The sequence below is a fragment of the Manihot esculenta genome, chromosome 5, assembly GCF_001659605.2.
Source record: "Manihot esculenta cultivar AM560-2 chromosome 5, M.esculenta_v8, whole genome shotgun sequence".
Lineage (NCBI taxonomy): Eukaryota > Viridiplantae > Streptophyta > Magnoliopsida > Malpighiales > Euphorbiaceae > Manihot > Manihot esculenta.
The window spans coordinates 7,933,107-7,953,598 of record NC_035165.2 but is presented as its reverse complement, the minus strand read 5'-3'; the positions used below and the strand labels follow the sequence as shown (position 1 = coordinate 7,953,598).

At 32.3% G+C, this 20,492-nt stretch overlaps 2 protein-coding genes across 2 annotated transcripts; both read right to left on the bottom strand.

Annotated features, from left to right (window-relative positions):
• Nucleotides 1-1,167: 1,167 nt before the first annotated feature.
• On the bottom strand, nucleotides 1,168-5,936 carry LOC110616081. The gene is made up of 7 exons (XM_021758395.2): nucleotides 4,719-5,936; nucleotides 4,549-4,629; nucleotides 4,245-4,421; nucleotides 3,097-3,267; nucleotides 2,704-2,916; nucleotides 2,531-2,619; nucleotides 1,168-1,990 (listed from the first exon to the last, which is right to left on the bottom strand). Exons 1-7 carry the CDS (start codon nucleotides 4,813-4,815, stop codon nucleotides 1,352-1,354), a joined length of 1,467 nt encoding a protein of 488 aa, XP_021614087.1. The 5' UTR covers nucleotides 4,816-5,936; the 3' UTR covers nucleotides 1,168-1,351.
• Nucleotides 5,937-7,923: 1,987 nt separating this feature from the next.
• Nucleotides 7,924-13,807, bottom strand: LOC110615034 (probable alpha,alpha-trehalose-phosphate synthase [UDP-forming] 9). Its single transcript, XM_021756741.2, has 4 exons — nucleotides 13,544-13,807; nucleotides 9,398-11,443; nucleotides 9,031-9,307; nucleotides 7,924-8,857 (listed from the first exon to the last, which is right to left on the bottom strand). The coding sequence occupies exons 2-4, from the start codon at nucleotides 11,392-11,394 to the stop codon at nucleotides 8,534-8,536; spliced, it is 2,598 nt and encodes an 865-aa protein (XP_021612433.1). The 5' UTR covers nucleotides 11,395-11,443; nucleotides 13,544-13,807; the 3' UTR covers nucleotides 7,924-8,533.
• Nucleotides 13,808-20,492: the final 6,685 nt, after the last annotated feature.

Below are 20,492 nucleotides of genomic sequence, written 5' to 3'. Positions count from 1 at the left end.
TTAAAAAATTATAAATTTTTATTAATATAGTATTTATTAATTAATTTGTGTGTGATATTACAATATTTATTTATCTATATTATACATATTAAATTTCATAATAATATATTCTATTTTACTTTAATTTGATAAAGAATAATGTAAAAATAATATAGTTTTACTTTGAATAGAATTTATTATATCTTTCATATATTTATTATATCATAATATATAATATAATTATAATATATATATATATATATATATATATTTATTTATTTATTTATTTATTTTACCGATAAAAATGAATTCAATTCCATGGAAAGAATTCAAAATAAGATATTTCAGTGAAAAATGATTATTTAAAAAAAAAAGTTATTTTCATGATTAATTTTTTTTATTAGAAAAATATTTTTTATTAGTTAAATTTTCTAAGGATTCAAATATCGAAAAAATGTTAAAATTAATTTTAATTAAACATATAAATTTTAAATTAAGAAATTATTTTATTAATTAAACAAAACACTAAATTTTAAAAATATAAGGGATTAAAATATATTTTCTACTAAATATCAGAGAGCATATTATAATTAACTAGTAATATTCGTTCTAAATTAAAATATAAGATTTTATTTGAAAATGCATTAATCCATGAGAAAGTGCGAAAATGCATTACTGAAAATAAATATAATTTTTTTTTTCAAAATAGGGGTTGAGGAAGTCGAATTTTAGACCTTTCAAGGCTATAGAATGCACTGTCCTAAGCCTTGAAGTGCTGAAAATAAATATAATTAAACTCCTTTATTTTTACTAAGAGCTATAAGTCTAAGTTAATTTTTTTAATCAATTAACTTCATATATTTTTATTAAGTCCTAAATAAATCTTGACGTATTTTTTAATAATAAAATATTTTTTAATTTAAAATATTAAATTTTATTATTTTAATTAATATAAAATTTTAAAAAATATAAAAATAATAAATAATTTTTATAATAACAAAACTGAAAAAAAAAGAGATTAACTAGATTTATTTCATTCTAAAATATAGTAAAAAGTAAAATAAACCCCTGAACTTTTCAATAAAAATAATTAAAAAATTATAATTTTAAGAGCAATATTTTACTAAACTCAATCATCATGAATCTCATATATAAATACGTGAATCATCAGTGATCAGACACAAAGAATCATAGGAAAGATTGCTTCTTTCTCTTCTTCAACCAGTCCTGTACATGTACAAGTGCCACTTTATGTTAAGGAACATGCCAACAATGTTATGACCAAACCTAAACGAACCTTCCAAGTAAATTTTCAAGGACCAATAATAAAATCGGGTTATAACTGCGAAATCTCTTTGTATCTGATTATTGATTAATACCCGTTACTGTAACCCATAGAGTTTGTTCTTGAGCGAAAGCTGCGGTGATTAAAAATGGGATTTCCACAATCAACAGGCTCACTCACTACAGCTTCACGTTTCTCATCCTGCTCCTGAACTGCCCCAAACACGATCCCATTGGTTTTTTCACAGGTTTTCTCATAGTATGTTTGCGGGATGGTAGATTGATACCTATGATGATGCTGCTGCTGCTGAAAATCATCATCCCACCCAGTATAGAAAGCTCGACTTTGCCTCCATTGATGCATATTTTCTACGTCCTTGGACATGAATGGGTAGGTTTTCCTTGGTGTTGACGTTCTAGTTTCAACTGAAGGAGGCTCATCTTCATCTAGTATCACGAAGCTGTCCTGTACAGGCCAGGAGTTTGGATGCTTCTCCGGCTGGTTTTGATATTGATAGCTTAATGATTTCTTTCTAAAACCAGGGATTATTCCTCCCAAAATTTCAGGAATCCATGCCCCACCATTGGCAAAAAGTTTGCCCAGGGATCCAAAGAAGCCTTCTTGATGCTTCTCCTGTTCATCTTCAGTTGGAATTAATTGAGGCCTGACAGATTTAAGAGGTTTCTGATATGGATTTGCTGCAGTGCTTGTCATTGTATCCTGGTCCTTCATAGCCGAAAAAAAAACCCATTAGACGGTAAACCTATTCATATGTTTTGCACAGAAAACTAGGCCATTTTTGGCACTTCAGATTAGTACATCTGGAGACCCGGTCCACCATGCCAAGACATGAACAAGTGGGTCCTCCATGAAAAGAAAAGAAAGATAAAACTCACTTCAATATCTCTTGGGCTACACCATTTCTATGTTAAACTACAATTGCAACTTAGAAATGTACAGCTGGAAGAAAGAAGCAAAGCCAATCCTCAAGCAGGTAATGCCGGAGAAACTAAACTTCGTTTGGATTTAGTTTGCATGTTTGTATTTCCTTTTGACATGCACATGAGAGCAGAGTCCGGAGATCTTACTTGAAGCTACTTATCCATTTACCAACAACAGCAAAGTTCCAAAAAAGAGAAAGCAGAACAATATATAATTTCAAACAAATGAATGGAGAATCAAGATGTAAATCCTGCCCTGATAATTATCTGATGGAATAAAGTTGGTGAGGAAATAAACTGAGAATGATTGACAAGTAACACTTACATTCTGAGAAGAAACAATTGTTCCCACCCTCCTTTGCAGCAAAGCCAGCATGTAACCAAGGAAGCCAGCTACTATAAGAACTGCTAACCCTGGAACGATAAAGAGATTGCCTATGAATTTATCATATTGAGGAAACAATACAATTTTAGATTCTGATACAAAAGTTTGCTTACCGAAGGGAAAGCCACTTCCATATTGATAAGCACAGTCGTCAAAATGGAGTTGGATCTCTCTAATGGCTTGATTTCCTCTGTCTATAACAAGCAGAGAGCAACTACTCCCAATGTATACCACATCAAAATCATTAGAAAATTTTGCATCTTCACTTGCTCCATCTACATGGCCTGCTCCACGGCCTGATTTCCCTCCAGCAATTGTTGTAACCCCTGCAGGAAGATTTCATCATATCAGCATTTGTATCTTCAGACTGAACTTTAATTCCCAACATTAAGAACTTATAGTGATGATAGGAACTCAGCTCCCACAATGATACATAGATTTACCCTCCCACCGAAAAAAGGAGAGATTTTCTATGAGATTTCACATACTTTAGGGATTGCAATTACCTGCATCACTTATCTTCCTGATTGCCATATTCATGGTGTCAGCAATATATATATTTCCTCTGTCATCAACTGTAAGCCCTTTCGGGTGGTTCATTCTTGCTTCTCTGGTTTTCCCATCTACATGTCCGGGGTAACCTTCAGGAGATCCAGCAACCAGCTTTGGTCTGCTGTCTGCAGCAAAATTTCTTTAGACAAATATGACAGAGAAGGGGGGAAATGGACAACAAATAACTTCTATGACATCACACATACAGAAAGTGATAATTCATCAACAAAATGATATTTTAAGTATCTCTGGTAAACCCCCAAGCTCAAATAATTGGACCTCTTACTCTTAACACATAGGAAGAAAGGATGCAGATGTGCATATGCTGAAATTTTACTGCCCTATATTAAGGTTCTGTTTTCTTTAAGGAAGCTTATATGGGGCAAACATTTTTCCTGACAAAGTTTGTGCTAGAATCTCTCAACATCTTCCTAATATTGACTTACCATTTCGAGTACCATTCTAAGTTTTTCATTTCCACCAAATAGTATAAAAATCATTCTTTAGAACCAATCTTCCCAAAATCAAATAAATTGTCACCGAAAACAAATTTGGATTACACTAAAAAGCCTACTACATGAGACAAATGCTTCAAAAAGTTATAGAAAAACAATATTTTATTTTACAGAATCATTTTCTGGATCTCATCTCTCCAAAAGTAACTAGAGCACAATTGCACTTAATGTAATGCTGGCCACTTAAGGCAACTGGCTTCGATATTGCATGAACAACTTATGCATTCCCTACATTGGATATTTTAAGCACAAAATTTAGATAAAAGCCACGTAAAATTATTAAAAGCATAGAGCTACCTTTGTCAAACACCTAGTTACTAATTAACGCAATCTACTGACAAATAAGCTAAAGCTGTTTGTGGATTTATAGCTGAAATTCTTTGATGTTTCACAAAAGCTGAAGTTGATTGTGGTTTCAACAAAAACCAATTAAAGAGAGTAAAATTTGGACAAAATAGAAGTTTGGTAGAGGCAAAATGTTGACAAATAATATACTAAATATGACAGTGCCAAACAAACTAGCAGTAGTTATTCAACAAAACAAGGCCAATCAATCAATATCCCAGGCCATAAAAAAACCCACTTACATAGAGATAAGGAAGAGGACATCCTGTGAATGTTACTGTTGTCGGAGTCCAAAATAAGAAGCTCCCCACTGGGCAGCACCTCCACAGAGTATGGCTCAATCCCGAGCTTGCTTCCATCAAACACCGTCTCAACAGTATATCCACTCTCAAACTTCATCATTGGGCGGCCAGAAATCGCTGCGCAAACAAATTTCATGAACCGATTCTCACATAAATCCACACAGAAACAGTTGAATACCAAAGGAAGAAGAGAACGAAAAGAAGATGAAAAAACTAAATGGGTGCAAGTATGAGAGATTTAAACCTGTTTTAGTAGTGGCTTTGAGAGACCATAACCATTTCATGAAAGCAGAAGCGATATTTGAAAATAATCCATTGACAATCTCTGCAAAGAAAACAAAATTAGCTGCAAACAAGCAAGCAGAAAAGAGATCAACAAAATAGCAGCTTCCAAGCCAATATACACAAACTCACTTGCAGGTGAAGTAGTAGAAGGAGCTGAAGAAACACTTCCAAAAAGCAGCGAGAGCATAAGGAATAAAACTAACAATTTCTTATACATTACACACATTTCTTCTATTCTGAAGAGGAGACCAACTAACACCACAAAATGAAGATTCAAGCTCTGGGCATTTGCAACAAGCCCTACTTCTTATATGGGTTGCAATAAAAAAAAATGGCTTGGATATGAATGAAACTAAAGGGAGATGCTCAAAACAGTTTTCTAGAAAGTGAGAATGGAGGATAGGAAAGGCTAAAAGGAGAGAGAGAGAGAGAGAGAGAGAGGTCACTGGCGCAGTTGGGGGCAGTGCAGTGGGAGGGGAGAGAGAATCATGGTTGGTCCACACTGGCAACAAGAAGCAACAGAACATTTATTCTCCACCTAACTCTCGCCTTCTTGCCTCTGTTCATACTGTGTACTTCGTAGCTTATAATTCAACCTGCAGGGGCCTCTAATAGGTTCTTGACTTCCACCTCCTCTTTTTTTTTTCTCAATTTATTTCTTAATTGGGGATTCGATTTTCGATTTGGGTCTTATTATTTCTGTAATTAAGGCTGAAAATTCAGATTCAAGAAATTAGGTAGGTGATCACATACAGGTTTGTGAAATAGGCTACTCTTAATCTCTTACTAATTACAAGTATTTAGCATATACGCATTACCATGAGCGCAAGAAAGAAAAAAATTTTGGAGAAAATTAACATTGATGGTGACTCCAATGCTCCTCTTCAATTGATTGTCGAGTGGTTCAAGCTTCAAGGGTATCCGGAGATTGGCCTGTTGAGATGGGCAGTGGGATTAGTCGGCCAGGGAACATCTATCCCAAGACAAGGCTGACAGCTAATAAGCACTTGCACTAAGACCTATGGGCTGAATGAAGCTCGTAAGACCCACTTGTCCTGGCTTGTTGAGCTCCATAATGGCCGAGTGACGACAGTCAGTAGTGTGGGCAGGGTGGCTGGGCCCTCTCTTACATTGGCCTAACCCCACCCCTCTGCCACTCTGGCCCTCCACTTCCAAAACTACGGCGTCCTTCTCTTCGCTTCAAGGGACCACATGCCAGAGCAGTTAAGCATGACGACAAAGGACCATGGCTTCTGATCATAAAATCTCTGAATTTTCACCCAAATAAATTTTAATTACGGGGCCCCTTTGAAAGCAGATGAACGTCAATATGCTCAAGTTACTGTACTTCAAACAAGTTCAGCTCCACTCCTAGGCAATATCAGCCAGCAAAAAACACTTCTATCGTTTCAACACTTGTCGCTACTAATGCTTGTTTGGCCTCTATTCTCAGCCGCCGAACATGGCCATGTGTGACCTGAACTCCCAACAGACACAGTCCTTCATAAAGCTTTCGGTATCTTTGCATGTCGTTCATCTCTTTAAATTATGAGTCATGGGTTTAATTAGTAAACATTAATTGCGTTTAAACCTGTTCATCTGTATCTGTGATGTTCTGTTACTGGGTTTGCTTCATTTCTTTCTTTAACTCCTTGAAATTTCTTTCAAGGGAATTTTATTTGTTTCTTAGCAGTTTTTGATATGGGGTATTGTTGGTTATTGACAATTCTATATGCTGTAATTTGTTTGTTTAAAGAATGAATTGAATGGGGGCCCTCAATTTGATTAGCTAGCCAAGAACCTTACTCTGATAGTGCACCAACTTACTGGAATCTGGATGGTTGTAATCCTGAAGAAGAGAAGAATAAGAGGAAGAAGAGCAAGATTTGGATATCAGTAATGAATATCCTATCAATATATTAGCAAACCGCCTGAATCAAGATGGGTTCCTTCAGGATTTCATGTGTGAGAATCACGTTGTTTTATTGGTGGAACTTAGAAGGTTGATGTGCATAAGAAGAGTTGACTGATTATCTAAGAAAAACAATAAGAGGAATGCTAGAAATAATCACTTAGAAAAATATTTGTCCAAACACTTCTATTGTATTAATTAAAATGTATAATTAAGTACAGACTTTTTATTTAATAAAATAAAAATATTAAATAATTATTAACAAAATAACTATTATGAATATTTCTCGGAACAACTAATAAAAGAGGTAATTTTTGGATGTATTAAAAGAGCGAGGAAAAAATACAAATAACGTAAAGGTATATACATTACTCGCCAACGTGAATTAGTTCTTGTTGGAAAACATTTGAAAATAACAAAGAAAGCTTCGAGAAGAAAATGCACTTACTTTTGGGCTGTGAATTTTAGTAAGGTTTTAAATTGGGTTATGTATGATGTTATACTATTCTCAAATAATTATTAAAATTATGAAAATTTATTATTTAATTTCTATAATATAATAACACTTATGTTTTGTATTTGCAAAAAGCATTGAATAATATTTGTAGTTTTGAAAACCAAATAAAAAATCACTCACATTAAATTTTAACAGTGTTATCATTGGTCTATATGTTAAAAAGGAGAGAAACTAATAGTAACAATGCTGAAATTTGATAGTAGAAACCTTCTAGTTGAGTTTTTAAGAATGCAAAACTATTTAGTGTATTTTCATAAATACTAAGATTAATTAGTTAATTTTGACATAATACTAAATTAAATATTGATTTATTACCTCCACTTGCATTGATCTATTAGTTTTAGTGATGGAGTTCATTGAAATTTCCCTCACTTATGCACTATTAAAATTTTTTTTCAATGTACATTAAATATAAGTATATTACTAAGTAAATAAATAAATTATTATTTCAAAAATAAAAAGAACGAAAGAGAAAAAAACAGAATTCATCTTTTAGAATATAAGAAATAATAATATACGATTAATTTATATTTATAGTTCATTATAAGGTCTTTCTTATGAATTTAGGTACTGGAGAAATAAAACGGACTAAATTAATTCCAATTTTAAATAAGTTTAATAAGTTGAGTTTTTTTTTTTCCTTTTCATTTTTTCGAATAGCCCGAGTCATGTCCTCTTCATACAACAGATACATGAAATGAAAGGACCACAAGACTATCCTAGATTTCGACAATTGTGATGTCAATCATTCTTTAGCCACCAATACCCAACAGCTTCCTTCTAATTGGCTAAATAATGACAAATTGCAGTCTGGGATAGAAATTCTGGACCAACGCTCACTTTTGTTTCATTTAGTTTCTTCATGAACTTCAATGTCAACGACTCCAATAGTGAAGAAATTGAAGTGATAATATAAATCTATACGCATTCATTAACAGGAAACAAATTGTTAGTATCTTGCCTCAGTTCACAAGCATATTAAACAAAAACGGATTGAGAGAGCAACATTCTATGGAAAATTTAAAAAAAAAAAAAACTATAGAAGTATTTACAACTTGCCGAGCCACCCAACTCCAACAATTCAAATAATCGGACACATTCAACTCGCGTATAGCCAATAGTCATTTTAGTATCAAATTGACATGTGTGTGGTGTCAAATAACAGTGTATCTATACAATTTAAGGTGCATCATAGTCTAGAAAAGAAAAAGGGGGGAAGGAATATTTTTGGAAGCTAGCGGCTGAGAATTAATCTTAATGGCACCACCAGTAAAAGCACGACTTATCTCAGGAATAACTGAAATGGAATTGTCAGTTGTCTCTCCAAAAAATCCATCTTTTTCTATTCCGCCAAGCATTTTAAGAGATGCCCAAAAACCACAACTGCACCGGCAAGGTTCGATCATGCATCAGATCAAATCAAATATCAACGGCCAAACATTCTATCTTCATTCACAGGTATAAAAGCCTCAAAATCAAGTTGATGGTCACAGTGCATGGAATTTGCCAGCTTACTCAAATAGCACTCTCAAAAGAGACCAGGACCTGTTCAGTATGCTTGGGCTTTGGGCATGAAGCAGTTGCAAGGCCTTGGAGCAATTTCACAACATCAACAGCATCATCGAGATAATATTTAGCCTTGCTTGGCTTCTGACCGACAGTGCAGGCAAATATCTCTGGTGCTACAGGCAAAGTGGGATCAGAAACCGTGCTTAGTATACTCCCAAACATGTCCTCATCTGATTTATCATCACCAATGCACAGCACAAAGTCAGGTGGCTTCCCATGATTAACCATGTCCAAAAGAACCTTTTCAGCAACAGATCCTTTACTTATTCCCTGAATGTTAAAACATACAATGCATCAGCTAATATGATAAAAATTTTCTCCAAAACAGGCATATGTGATTTTGTTTGTGCAAGAGAGAGAGGTCATGCATGTGAATGCATGTGTGTGTGTCTTTTTTTTTTCCTTTTTTCCCGGTGTTGGAGGGAGCTAAGGAGGCCTTGTACCTGTGGCTTAACTTCAACAATATGTTGACCACGCTTAACAACAGCTGGTTCATTTGCAAGGACATTTTCAAGATGATCCAGCAACTCTTTGGCTTGGCATGATCCAAAGTCAGGGTCTGCATCTTGATGGTGCCATACCAGAGCACTCTCCTTAACCTCTATACTGGAGCCATCAGTTGCCTCCGTATATGATCTCATTATAGGCTCAACGATATTTTTCCAATCAAGATCATTGTCGGTAACAGGATTGGTTTCCCAATCAGAGGTTTTATTGTACCTGAAAAGACAAAAAAAAAGGACAGAAAAAATCAACATTTTGTAAATTTTTGCAATCCCAAGCTTTGTGCTAATCATATCATTCACATACCTCATGAAGTATCCATGTTCAGCTGCTATTCCTAATCTCTCACATGGATCAAGCCATTCACTCAATGAATTTTTCCCCCTCCCACTGACAATAAACACTGTGTTATTTTGATCATTGCACAGAGTTTTCAGAACAGAGATGACTTCAGCACTGGGGCTTTTAACAATAGAAGTCTGTGGTACAACAGTACCATCATAGTCCAGAAATATTGCTCTTCTATTTGTCCTTTTATAAGCCGAGACAATGTGTTCAATACACAGCTTCCTGAAGCTCGGAGAGAGAGACACAACTCTGAATCCCAGGCCAAACCCAATTCCCCAACATCTTTTATTATAATGATCTTGGCAAGCTCTCTCCAAATCCTGCATAAAGCTGCGTGCCCAATATGCCACATCATGAGTACTGACATACCGGTAATGTTTCTCATGACGCAACTGCTTCTCAGATTCACGCATGGTAATAGCCAAATTCAAGGCATCAGCCACAGCATCAATGTCCCATGGATTTACCCTAATTGCTCCACTCAAAGAAGGTGAACAACCAACAAACTCAGACACAACAAGCATGCTAGTGCGAGGAGAATCCGATGTTATGCCCATGGCTTTGTCCATATATGGGGTTCCCTGCCTACAAACAATATATTTATAAGGCACCAAATTCATCCCATCTCTCACTGCATTCACTATGCAACATTCGGCTACAGCATAATAGGCAGTCTTCTCATAACGAGGAACAGGACGGTCAATCAGAATTACTGGCTCATATTCATGTGAACCATAAACGTCATTGATCCTTTTGGCAATTAAATATGTCTCCCGCTTTGCTTCTTGGACATCTTTCCCTGATCCCCTTGCAGGGTTAACAATCTGAACCAGGACTACTTTTCCCTGCAAGTCTGGATGTTGCTGCAGGAGTTGTTCCATTGCCAATAGTTTCAGACTGATGCCTTTGAATATGTCCATGTCATCAATACCAAGAATTACCTTTTTCCCACTGAACTGCTCTTGAATTTCTTTCACTTTTGCAGACGTATAGGGAAGATTCATTACTGATTCAAGCCGGCAAACGTGTATACCTACAGGCAATATTTTGATGTACACTGTTCGGCCAAAGTAATCAAGTCCAATGTGTCCCCTCTTTGATTCATAGTCCAAGCCAAGCATTCTGCTGCAGCAGGAGAGGAAGTGCCGTGCATAATCGAATGTTTGAAACCCAATTAGATCACAATTCAAAAGTCCCCTCAGAATTTCATCACGAACTGGCAGAGTTCGGTATATTTCTGATGAAGGAAATGGACTGTGGAGGAAAAATCCAAGCTTGACACGATTGTAGCCCTTCCTCAGAAAAGTTGGAAGAAGCATTAAGTGATAGTCATGAATCCAAACATAATCTTCATCCGGGCTAATTATTTCCATGACCTTGTCAGCAAAAATTTTGTTAGCTGAAACATAGGCCTGCCAAAGATTACGGTCAAAGCGATCACCATGGTCTGGGCACATGGGCAGCATGTAGTGGAAAAGAGGCCACAATTGCTGTTTACAAAACCCAAGATAAAATTTCCTCTGTAGGTCTTGGGGTAGAAATGTAGGAACACAGTTGAAATCCTCAAGCAGTTTTTGGGAAACTTCTTCCTGGTCAGTAGCATCTATATCAGCCTTCAGAGACCCCACATAAATAACTTCAGTTTCAGGAGAAAAACCATCCTTCAGTTGCAAAAAAAGCGAATCTTCATCCCAACTGAAGCACCACTTGGCAGTTCCTGGATCTTTTTTAGCTTGTAAAGGTAACATATTTGCCACTATAATTTTCCGCTCGCGGCAAATAGATGAAGCAATCTCTGAGTCCTCATCATTACTCCCATAAGGCCCATAACCATCCAAATCTGAGATAATTCCAGGGACAGTCATCACTCTAGGAATAGATCTTGGAGTATGAGGAATTTCCAACAGGTTCCCAGAAGCCAAGTCTAAGAAATTCATACAGGATCTTGACACCATCACTCATAAAAATATCACACTTCCACAAACAAATTGTTTGCCCACAGACCTACAGAAAAAAAATATATTTATATTCATTTGAACATAACATTTATGCCATTTGCATATTTTTAGTTTCACTACATTGTAAGATCATTATAATAAATAAGCATCAAGCACAATATGACCTATAAGAATTTCCACTTTATTGTATGTGCAGAATACCCATCCATCCTTAAAAATAAATAGTCCAAACAAGATAAGCAACATGTAGGTTTTGTTCTGTTGTTGTGAGGGTTGGGTTGGGCGCTGTTGAGACGCCATCCACTTGCAACTTTACAAAAATAATCATCACAATAAACAAAAGTAACATTTAATTTTTCCAGTTTCTTTGAATAGTGCAACAAAAAAATAATCAGAAATTCACCCTTCCAAGACAAAAACACAAAACCAAAAAGTTCGTTCCACATGGCTGCAACATTGATGGCAATAAAAATTTGCCAATAGTCAGCCAGCAAAGATGAAGGTGCAACCACAGGGCAGAGATAAGGGTGATCATGGCAGTAGAAAGAGATGCATCAACGACAGTGGAGCTATGCATGAAGAAAACTGTATAAGCAATGGTTTCTGCTGCTGCCAGCATCCAGGCTGGACAGGGGTGTGAGAGAAGTATGAAGAATCTGTGTTAGTATTTCTACACGTATGACTATGTGTTCATATTTCTATATGTATGACTACTGTTGATAAAAAAAAAAAAAACCCTAAGTTTTGGCAGATTGGAAAAGAAGGAAAAACCCTAAGTTTTAGCAGATGATTAATGAAATTTATTACAATTTGAGGTTTCTCAAATATAGGTAATACCAACTAATATAAAGTTTGTTATCATTTCTCTTTCCATCCATTCTCTCAATCTCTATTTACCTGTTTGCCCTCAGATATTACCTTGACATTATTTAGACACACTGATGGTTGCATTTTCATTTGCAATTGCAAAGAGCACTAATGGTCAACATAAAATCTAGAAGAAGTCTACAAAAATGAAACAAGAATTTATTCATTCCCCTGATTTACAACACGACTGAAGGCTGCACCAATGACATTGCCCAAGTCTAGAATAAACATGGACATTTAGTCCTTCAAAACTTCATCCATTTTTAACCGTTCTCTATCATTTACCTCTACAACTATATTTGAAAACTTTAACGCACTTTGGATGTGAAGACAGCACAATCACACAAGCAAGTTAAGCACAACAGAATCATGCACATATTACAATTGCTAAGCCTCCAACGTATAAACCAGTATAAAAGGTGGAAAACAACCACCAGAAGGAAAATAAAATCCTCTGCCAACATGATTATTAATAAGAAAATGGGGAAACAGAAAAAAGAATTATTAACATAGAGTTCCCATTTCCCAACACGTGTAAGGTAATATCATGGGCCTGTAAGAGGAGTTCACCCACTCCGGCTATTTCATACCTCAAATTTCCACTTCTTTTTCAAAATTTTCACTTGGGTTCCATGGGTGAATTTATAGTCAATAAGTTGTTAAGGAATTCTGTACATGTTATTGGAGAATAACAATTCAATTTTTCATTGGAAGTATTTGTTTGGCACCTAAAGTTTACAATAAAAGAAGGCTATGCAAAGAGGACTCTGTCTCTCTCTATGGGTAAATAAATGAAACTAGAATATAATTCAACGAAAGCAATACCTGTAGATTTACAATTTATTTAAAAACTCGACTTCAATAAACCAAAGCCAAAGTATAAAGGAAGCCAATAGTCACAAAACTATATATAAAAGCAGCACGATTCACAGACAAGGCCACAGGGTAGAGCTGAAGTTACTGGACCTTAACTTTCTAAATATAATTCAAAGTCGATCATCCTATACATACATAGACATATTTATAGACTACAATTCTAAAACCAAATTTAAACCAAAATCAGATCAAGTTATCAACATTTTCTCTCTGTTTGGTTGCCAATAAACCGCTCCCAAGTCCCAATTACAAAAATAAATAAATAAAATTTCTCTCCCCTCTTATCTCTCGTCCTCCTCATTTTCACGGTAAACAAGCAGAAAAGATGCAGGAAATTTTGAGAAAAAAGGAAGCTCAATTCAACAGTGGACGAAAAATAAGGAAAAACGATTGGAGGACTTACCTTGCGGTTAATAAACCGGTGACCGGAGAGTAAGTTAGGTGAGAAACCGGAGGGTTGGGATTGGTTATTAGGTCTAGAAAAAGAGGGAAACAGAACTGAAAAGATGGTTAAAGAGATGGGAAATGGAAGCTGTGTTGGATTATCAATAGAGATGAAGAGAGAGAGAGAGAGAGAGAGAGGAGAAATGGCAATGAAACGGAGAAAGGAAAGATGAAAATGTGAGAGAAGAAGATGCATATATATGATATGCGACGTCTCTGTATTGGATAGAGATAGAGTCAGCGTCGACCCAACTATCCACTCTGGTTACTCTTTAACTCTGGTTTTCATTTTGGATCACGTTTCAAGTTTTCAACTCCCCCCTCCCCCTTCCATTTACCAAACTGCCCTTCCTTTTTTATCCACATTTTTAAAAAAAATATTAATGTTTAGTTTTTTACTTATAATATATTTTTTAAAATTAAAAATTTTTTCTATACTATATAAATTAAATAATAATAATAAATAATTTCAACTGAAAGCAAGATGCTTGAGAAATTAGCCTGAGCTTACCAGCAATTAAATAGAAAGTTACCATTAAGTTTGTTAGTCAATGTTGATTGAGATGACAGGAGAATATGGAGGAAGGAAGGCAAATGGGATTTGAAATTGGTCACTTTCTTATCAATTGCCAGAAGAGCTCACCTTTAATATTTATTTTTCAAAAATGGTCAACATAGGTTGTTGATGTTAATGCCAACTCTGAAATTACGTGAGAAAATGAAAGAGGATAAGGGGTAATTTAGGCATTTAAAAAATTTGGGAGTTTCTTTTCAGGTCTGAATTATCTATAATATCCTCCGCTAACACGCCAAATGAATTTATCTTTTTTTTTTCCTCAATTACAAATGCGATTTATTTAATTTCTTTATCTATTGCCTTAATCTATAGGGTTGGGTTTTAGCCCTCCAAATCATATCCATGATTATGAATGCAACTTTCAACCTGTCACTCATGGAACTTGGTTTTAAAAAATCACAGAAAAAAAAAAAACAATTGTCTCTCTTTCTCTCTCTTGCTTTCTTGTTAATTATTTATTTTTTGAGTATGGGTCAATAATTTATGGTCTAACCAACATCTCTTAGCTGTTATTAGGGATTCAAGTTCAACCACTGTATTAAACAAATAATTACAGTTTATAATAGACATTTTCAGCCCATTGAACTTTAAAAAATTATAGTAAGTGAAAATTTAATAAATAAAAACAATCTAAGATTTTCTAGCAATGCAATTTGATCAAAGAATTATTCAAATATAAATATATAAAAACACAAATATCAATATATTTTTAATACATATTCAAATTAGGATATAAAATATAATATTATAAAATAAAAAATAATAATAATTGTTTCTCACATGCTTGATTACTCAATTGAAACTTATATTCACATCGCTTTAAAATAAAACATAAAACGCATCATGTTGCTATAATAATAACCATACGGTTGTACTTCTTATTTCGCAGTCGCTAAATGACCGTGCAAATCCCACAAAAGAATGCACGATTAAGGTCAAGAGGCCCATCAGCGTCTCAACAATAGCAACAAGCAAGCAATGTTTCTTGGCGCTAGATTCCTCGGGTTGTTGCTGGCAATGGTTGAATTGGCACTTAATTTGATTTTCAACAAAGATGTCGAGTCGCCTTTCGTTTACGTTGTTACGCACTGAAATTAGAAAACGAAGAGATAATATTCTTTCTAAGTGGAATTTTACAGAACAAGTGATAGGCACAATAAAGAAACTTGGGGTCTTTTATTATTCTTAGCTGATACTTGTATACAAGCTCAAGCACAATCAATTTCCATAATTATACGAAAAGCTCCGGCCTCCATATCAAATTTGTGTCATTAATTTGAATCACTCAGAAAATAAGAAAACATTAATGTTTTATAATTTGTCCAACAAATTTTTGAGCTGTCAGTGATAGCTAACTGATATAGAGAAAGTTTGCTGAAGTTCAATAAAATGGTGCATCTCAATATTTTTTTTCCTCTTTTCATTTTGTTTCGTACAATTTATTGAATTCAGTTGAACCCAAAATCTTGAAATTTTAGAAAATGCGGCGGTTGTCAAATCTAAATTTACTTTATAGTATACCTTTAAAAATTAACATATTTAAATTTATATCACTTATTTCTAATATAATTATATACATTTAAAATAAATTATATTAATTAAACACCAAAATCTTTTCTCAGTTTATTCTATTGCCACTTTTCCTCCTAATATGTTTCAATCAATTCAAGGGATATATATGGATTGACCAATTAAAATTAAAAAAATGAAAGCTTTAATACATTTTTTAAAATAAAAAAAATAACTATAAAAGTATGTTTTTATATTATATGAGTTAAATAATTAAAATTAATAAAAAAAGTTAATTAATATATTTATAAAAAAAAACTTTTTCTTATATCATACAAATTAAAAGATAATTTTCTGAACATGTTAGTAGGAAAGGAGGACAATGGGTGACAGTGACAAAATATAAAAAACGCAATCTGTCAGAAGATGAGATGAGCTGTGTGCTTGTAAATGACAGCTACTAAGGCTTCGGCTAAGGTTGGTAAACAAAAAGCTAAAGACCATGGTGGCGTACCGCCTTCTTCATTTCAAAAAAAAAAATATATATATATATATTTTTTTAAAACAGAATATCAAAGGGTAAAATTGTAAAAAGGGAACTTTAAGTGGGCAATCGCGGCCCATACATCAACTAAACTGGATAAGCATTACAAAATTAAAAATGGAAATGCTTTCACACGAGACATATAACTCACGTGGCATTCGCTTTTCTTTTTGGAATTACAATGGAAGGGTTAATTCTCAAATTGTTTACGTGGATTTGGTCAAATTCTAACAACTTATCCCCTATGAATAGAAGAAAAAAAAAAAAATTAAAGTATACATATGAAACTCATAAACTATTAATATAAAAATTATAAATTTCACTATTTTCAATTAATATAATGAAAAGAACTATATTTTCCAATTTTTTGAATAAAATATTAATATTTTATATTTTTAATCATTAAAAAATGAATTTTAAAAATAATTATTTTTTATTTTTTAAATTATAATTTTTTTTTGTTTGCCCGGATGCCATTTAGACTAAAATGGTGTTTTGTTCGGCACACATCTTTTAATTCTTTTAAAAGAAAGTAGGATATCAAAGTCAGTTGAAAAAAATAACACACAGATATGTATAATTTAATTTTATTATTATAGACTTTATTTAGTTTGAATAGAATTAAAGAAAATAATTTTAAAGGAAGAAAATTATTTAAATTTTTAAAAATTAAAAAATATTAATAATTAAATAAATAAAATTTTAATATTTTTAAAAAATTTTAAATTTCTTAATTAAATTACCTCAATTAAATATGATCATAATTTTTTTTTCATTGGAGTCGGGACTGCTCACCAGATGCTTTGAACATAACTAAGTCGCCATGGAAACAAATTAAGAAAAGTGACTAAATTCTGACGAATGAATAGTACAGTTGAAGTGGAGGCTAAAAGGAATTTATATTCAAGGAAATTGTCTGGTAACTGTTCAGCTGGACACACGACTTGAGCTACCTAACCAAATAAATAAACCTAAACAAACTATAGTTAACTACTACTTGATTAGTTAACTAAAACTAATGTAAATTAGTATAATTTTTATTTATTTTTTATTATTTTAAAATAAATATTTAAAATATCTTTTAATTTTTAATAAAATTAAATATATTTAAAATAAATATAATTATAAAAAAAATTATAAAATGAAACGAGTACTTTACAGACCACTTAATATGTAGACTTATAAGTTTATGGAGGACCATAAAAGCCAACTCAGTCTTAGGATGGCTATATGAAATGAAATGGAAATTTTGACTTATGTAATTTAATATCTCTTAATTAAGAAGAGGGACAAATTGAATTTGTATGTCTTCTGTCCAGCATATGAAAGCAGATTTAAGTGCTCTAAAGTCAAACTTACTGTTTGAGGTTGACCTTTGTCTTAAACTCCATGGTTTAAGTGATCAAGGAGTTTTTCAAATGAGGTTTTTCAATTAGTAAGAGATTTTTTTTTTATGTAACTTAGTCATTATTTAAAAAAATAAATTAATTTAGATTTGTGTTTATATTTTTTTTATGAGAGTGCATGTCCAGATTACTATAGAGTATTCTAGAATATTCATCAGCTATATTAAGAACATACTGAACTCTTAAAAAAGATGGACATTTGAATGGTCCCAAAATGTGCGTGGACGATGAGTTCAAATGGGTGGAGCACATGAATGTTGCTCTTGGTTTAAAAAGAGAAAAAAAAAAAAAAAATCTTTGTTGTTTAAAGAGAGGGCATATATCACAATTTTGAGAATCAATGTTTCTGTTCATCAATAATAGACGTCTGCCTGTCCTGATCTAGAGTGCCACAGGACATATGAAGTTTTTTTTTTTGTTTGTGTCTGTATTTGAAATAAAAAATGTTTTTTTAATTTAAAAAATTCATCTGAAAAAATAAAAATCATGTGTGATTATATAATTTAAGAAATAATTTATTAAAAAAAGGTATAAACCAAGCTGGCAATAACCAACTAACTAAAGCTAAACAAACTCTAGTTGACTGCTAACTGATTGGTTAACTAGCTAACTAAAATTAATATTATACTTTACATGCTTGCTTCTCAATTGCAATATTAACCTACCGATGGATAGCTAATGGTGTGAGTGGAAAAGTTGAATCCTGAGAAAGCGACTTGTGCGAGTGTTTTAGCTTTAGATAGTGGTGGAATAATTGCTCATTTGTAGCAATCTTTAATCGCACGAGCGCCACTCTTTACATTTTCAAAAGCCATTTGCTTTCTTTCCTTTCTTTTTTTTTTTTCTATTTTCATAAAAATATATTTTTTTATTTAATTAAATATATACAAATAAATTTATTAATGGATATATAATTTATTTATAAAATTAAATTTATATAAATAGATGTAAAATTATATTTGCATAAAAAATATCTTCGTTTATTAATTTTTTAAAAAGTTTTCCAAACCTAAAAAAGTAGAAAATTTTTTGAGAGAAAGAAATGAAGGCAAAAGGGTCAATGGTGCGATGGCATATGGGTAATTTGATAGAACAATGAGCCTAGTTTCCTAGAAGGTTAATGAGAAGGGAAGGGACGAGGATTCCAAAAAGACAACTTCGTTCCTTCATCGTCCATTTTCCTCTTCCACTACCGCAAAAAACACGCGTCACGCTCCAACTTATCCAATTGTTAGGGGCCCACACTCGTCCCTTCGCGGTTACCACGTGAGAGAGAGGGATAGGTCAAAGAAATTTCTAACCACAACGGAACCAAGGGATGGTGATCTTCTTCAAGTTCATGTGGCTTGAGGGACCACCCTTTTACTGATCGCCGCGTTTTGCGGGATGGCTCGTTCCTATCCAACACCCATTTGGTCGGTTCCACTCTAAAATTAGAATGTTCCGAACGTGTCTTTCACGTTCCCATATTTCTAACTCTTTCTTTTATCCCTTCATTTGCAATATTTAAAAATCTTTTTTTAAAAATTAAATTAAAACAGAATCTCTGATTTCAAATAAAAATTAATTTTTTATGAAAATTTTATTCAAAATAAGAGTATATAATTTTTTTAGCTAGAAACATATTTTCGTATAAATAAAATATTTAAAATTATAAATTTTAAAAAATAACATGTAATTTTTGCCAAGTGAAAGGACCAAGTTCACGAAAATGCCACGTAAAAAGCGATCCAATGCATCGTCTTTTTCCTATCTTGTTCCTAGAAATACGAACCCACGCTTTTAGCATTCTACAGCAAAACCTCCACATTTTTCTATTCGTCAATACCTAATGCTAAAAAACAACAAACCTCATGTCATTTAAACAAAGCTAATAACGGGCTATTATTCTGTTTGCACCTAACCCATTTATTAAAGTATATCAAATCACAATTTTATTTAAGTCTTTATTTGATATTTAATTTCTTTTATTCATAAAAAATTAAGTTTTATTAATAAAATAAAATTTATTTTTATTCATAATTTTTTTTTATTTAAAATTAATTTAAATATAATAAAATTTAAGATATTAGACAAATTAATAATAAAATTTTAAATTAATTTAATTTATTCATCATTCTTATTATTTTTGAACTAAACATAAATATTTATCCCAATAACAATTATTTTTACTACATTCATTAAAAAAAATATTATTAATATTTTTATAATATTTAAAAACTGAATTTTATATAAGTTTTTACCATTAAAAATATAAAAATTATTTTTTTAAATTAACAAAATAATATAATAAAATTTTAATATTAATTATAAGTGTATTAAGTATGGATAGTAACAACTGAATTAAAATAATTATTGTAAAGAGCAATTATTAATTAAAAATAAAAAATAAATTTAAAATTAAAATAAAAATAAAAGATAAAAAATAAAAAGAATTTTTAAAAATTAATTAAATAATTTTAATATAAATAACCTTAAATAAAATTATTTTCTGTAAAATTTTAATAATTTTAATAAAATTTACTTTTAATTCAAAATCAAATTTTACAAGAATTCAATGATTTTATCAAACACAAATTTTTTTTTAAAAAAAATATTTATAATAATTTTTTTCAAAATTTGATATATCAATCAGACAAAAAAAAAATATTCATTTTGATACTGATTATTTAATATTTTAGTAATTTATTAATATTGAATATTTTTGGTTGGTGAATTATAAATTATGCTAAATAATTTATATATTATTAAATCGATGGTGACCCTATCAACGATTATAAGTTTTTGCTTAGACTTTTATATAAACTATAAGAAGAATTGAAAATTGTCTCTCCTCCGGACCTTCTGCCATGGATACTGTATGATAGATTTG

Coding starts and splice junctions, on each gene's coding strand:
- LOC110616081 (XM_021758395.2), bottom strand. CDS start 4,815: ATGTGTGTAATGTATAAGAAATTGTTAGTTTTATTCCTTATGCTCTCG. Junction 4,630..4,718: donor TTCTACTACTTCACCTGCAA/GTGAGTTTGTGT, acceptor TTTTCTTTGCAG/AGATTGTCAATGGATTATTT. Junction 4,422..4,548: donor CAAAGCCACTACTAAAACAG/GTTTAAATCTCT, acceptor TTGTTTGCGCAG/CGATTTCTGGCCGCCCAATG.
- LOC110615034 (XM_021756741.2), bottom strand. CDS start 11,394: ATGGTGTCAAGATCCTGTATGAATTTCTTAGACTTGGCTTCTGGGAAC. Junction 9,308..9,397: donor GAACATGGATACTTCATGAG/GTATGTGAATGA, acceptor TTGTCTTTTCAG/GTACAATAAAACCTCTGATT. Junction 8,858..9,030: donor TTGTTGAAGTTAAGCCACAG/GTACAAGGCCTC, acceptor TTTAACATTCAG/GGAATAAGTAAAGGATCTGT.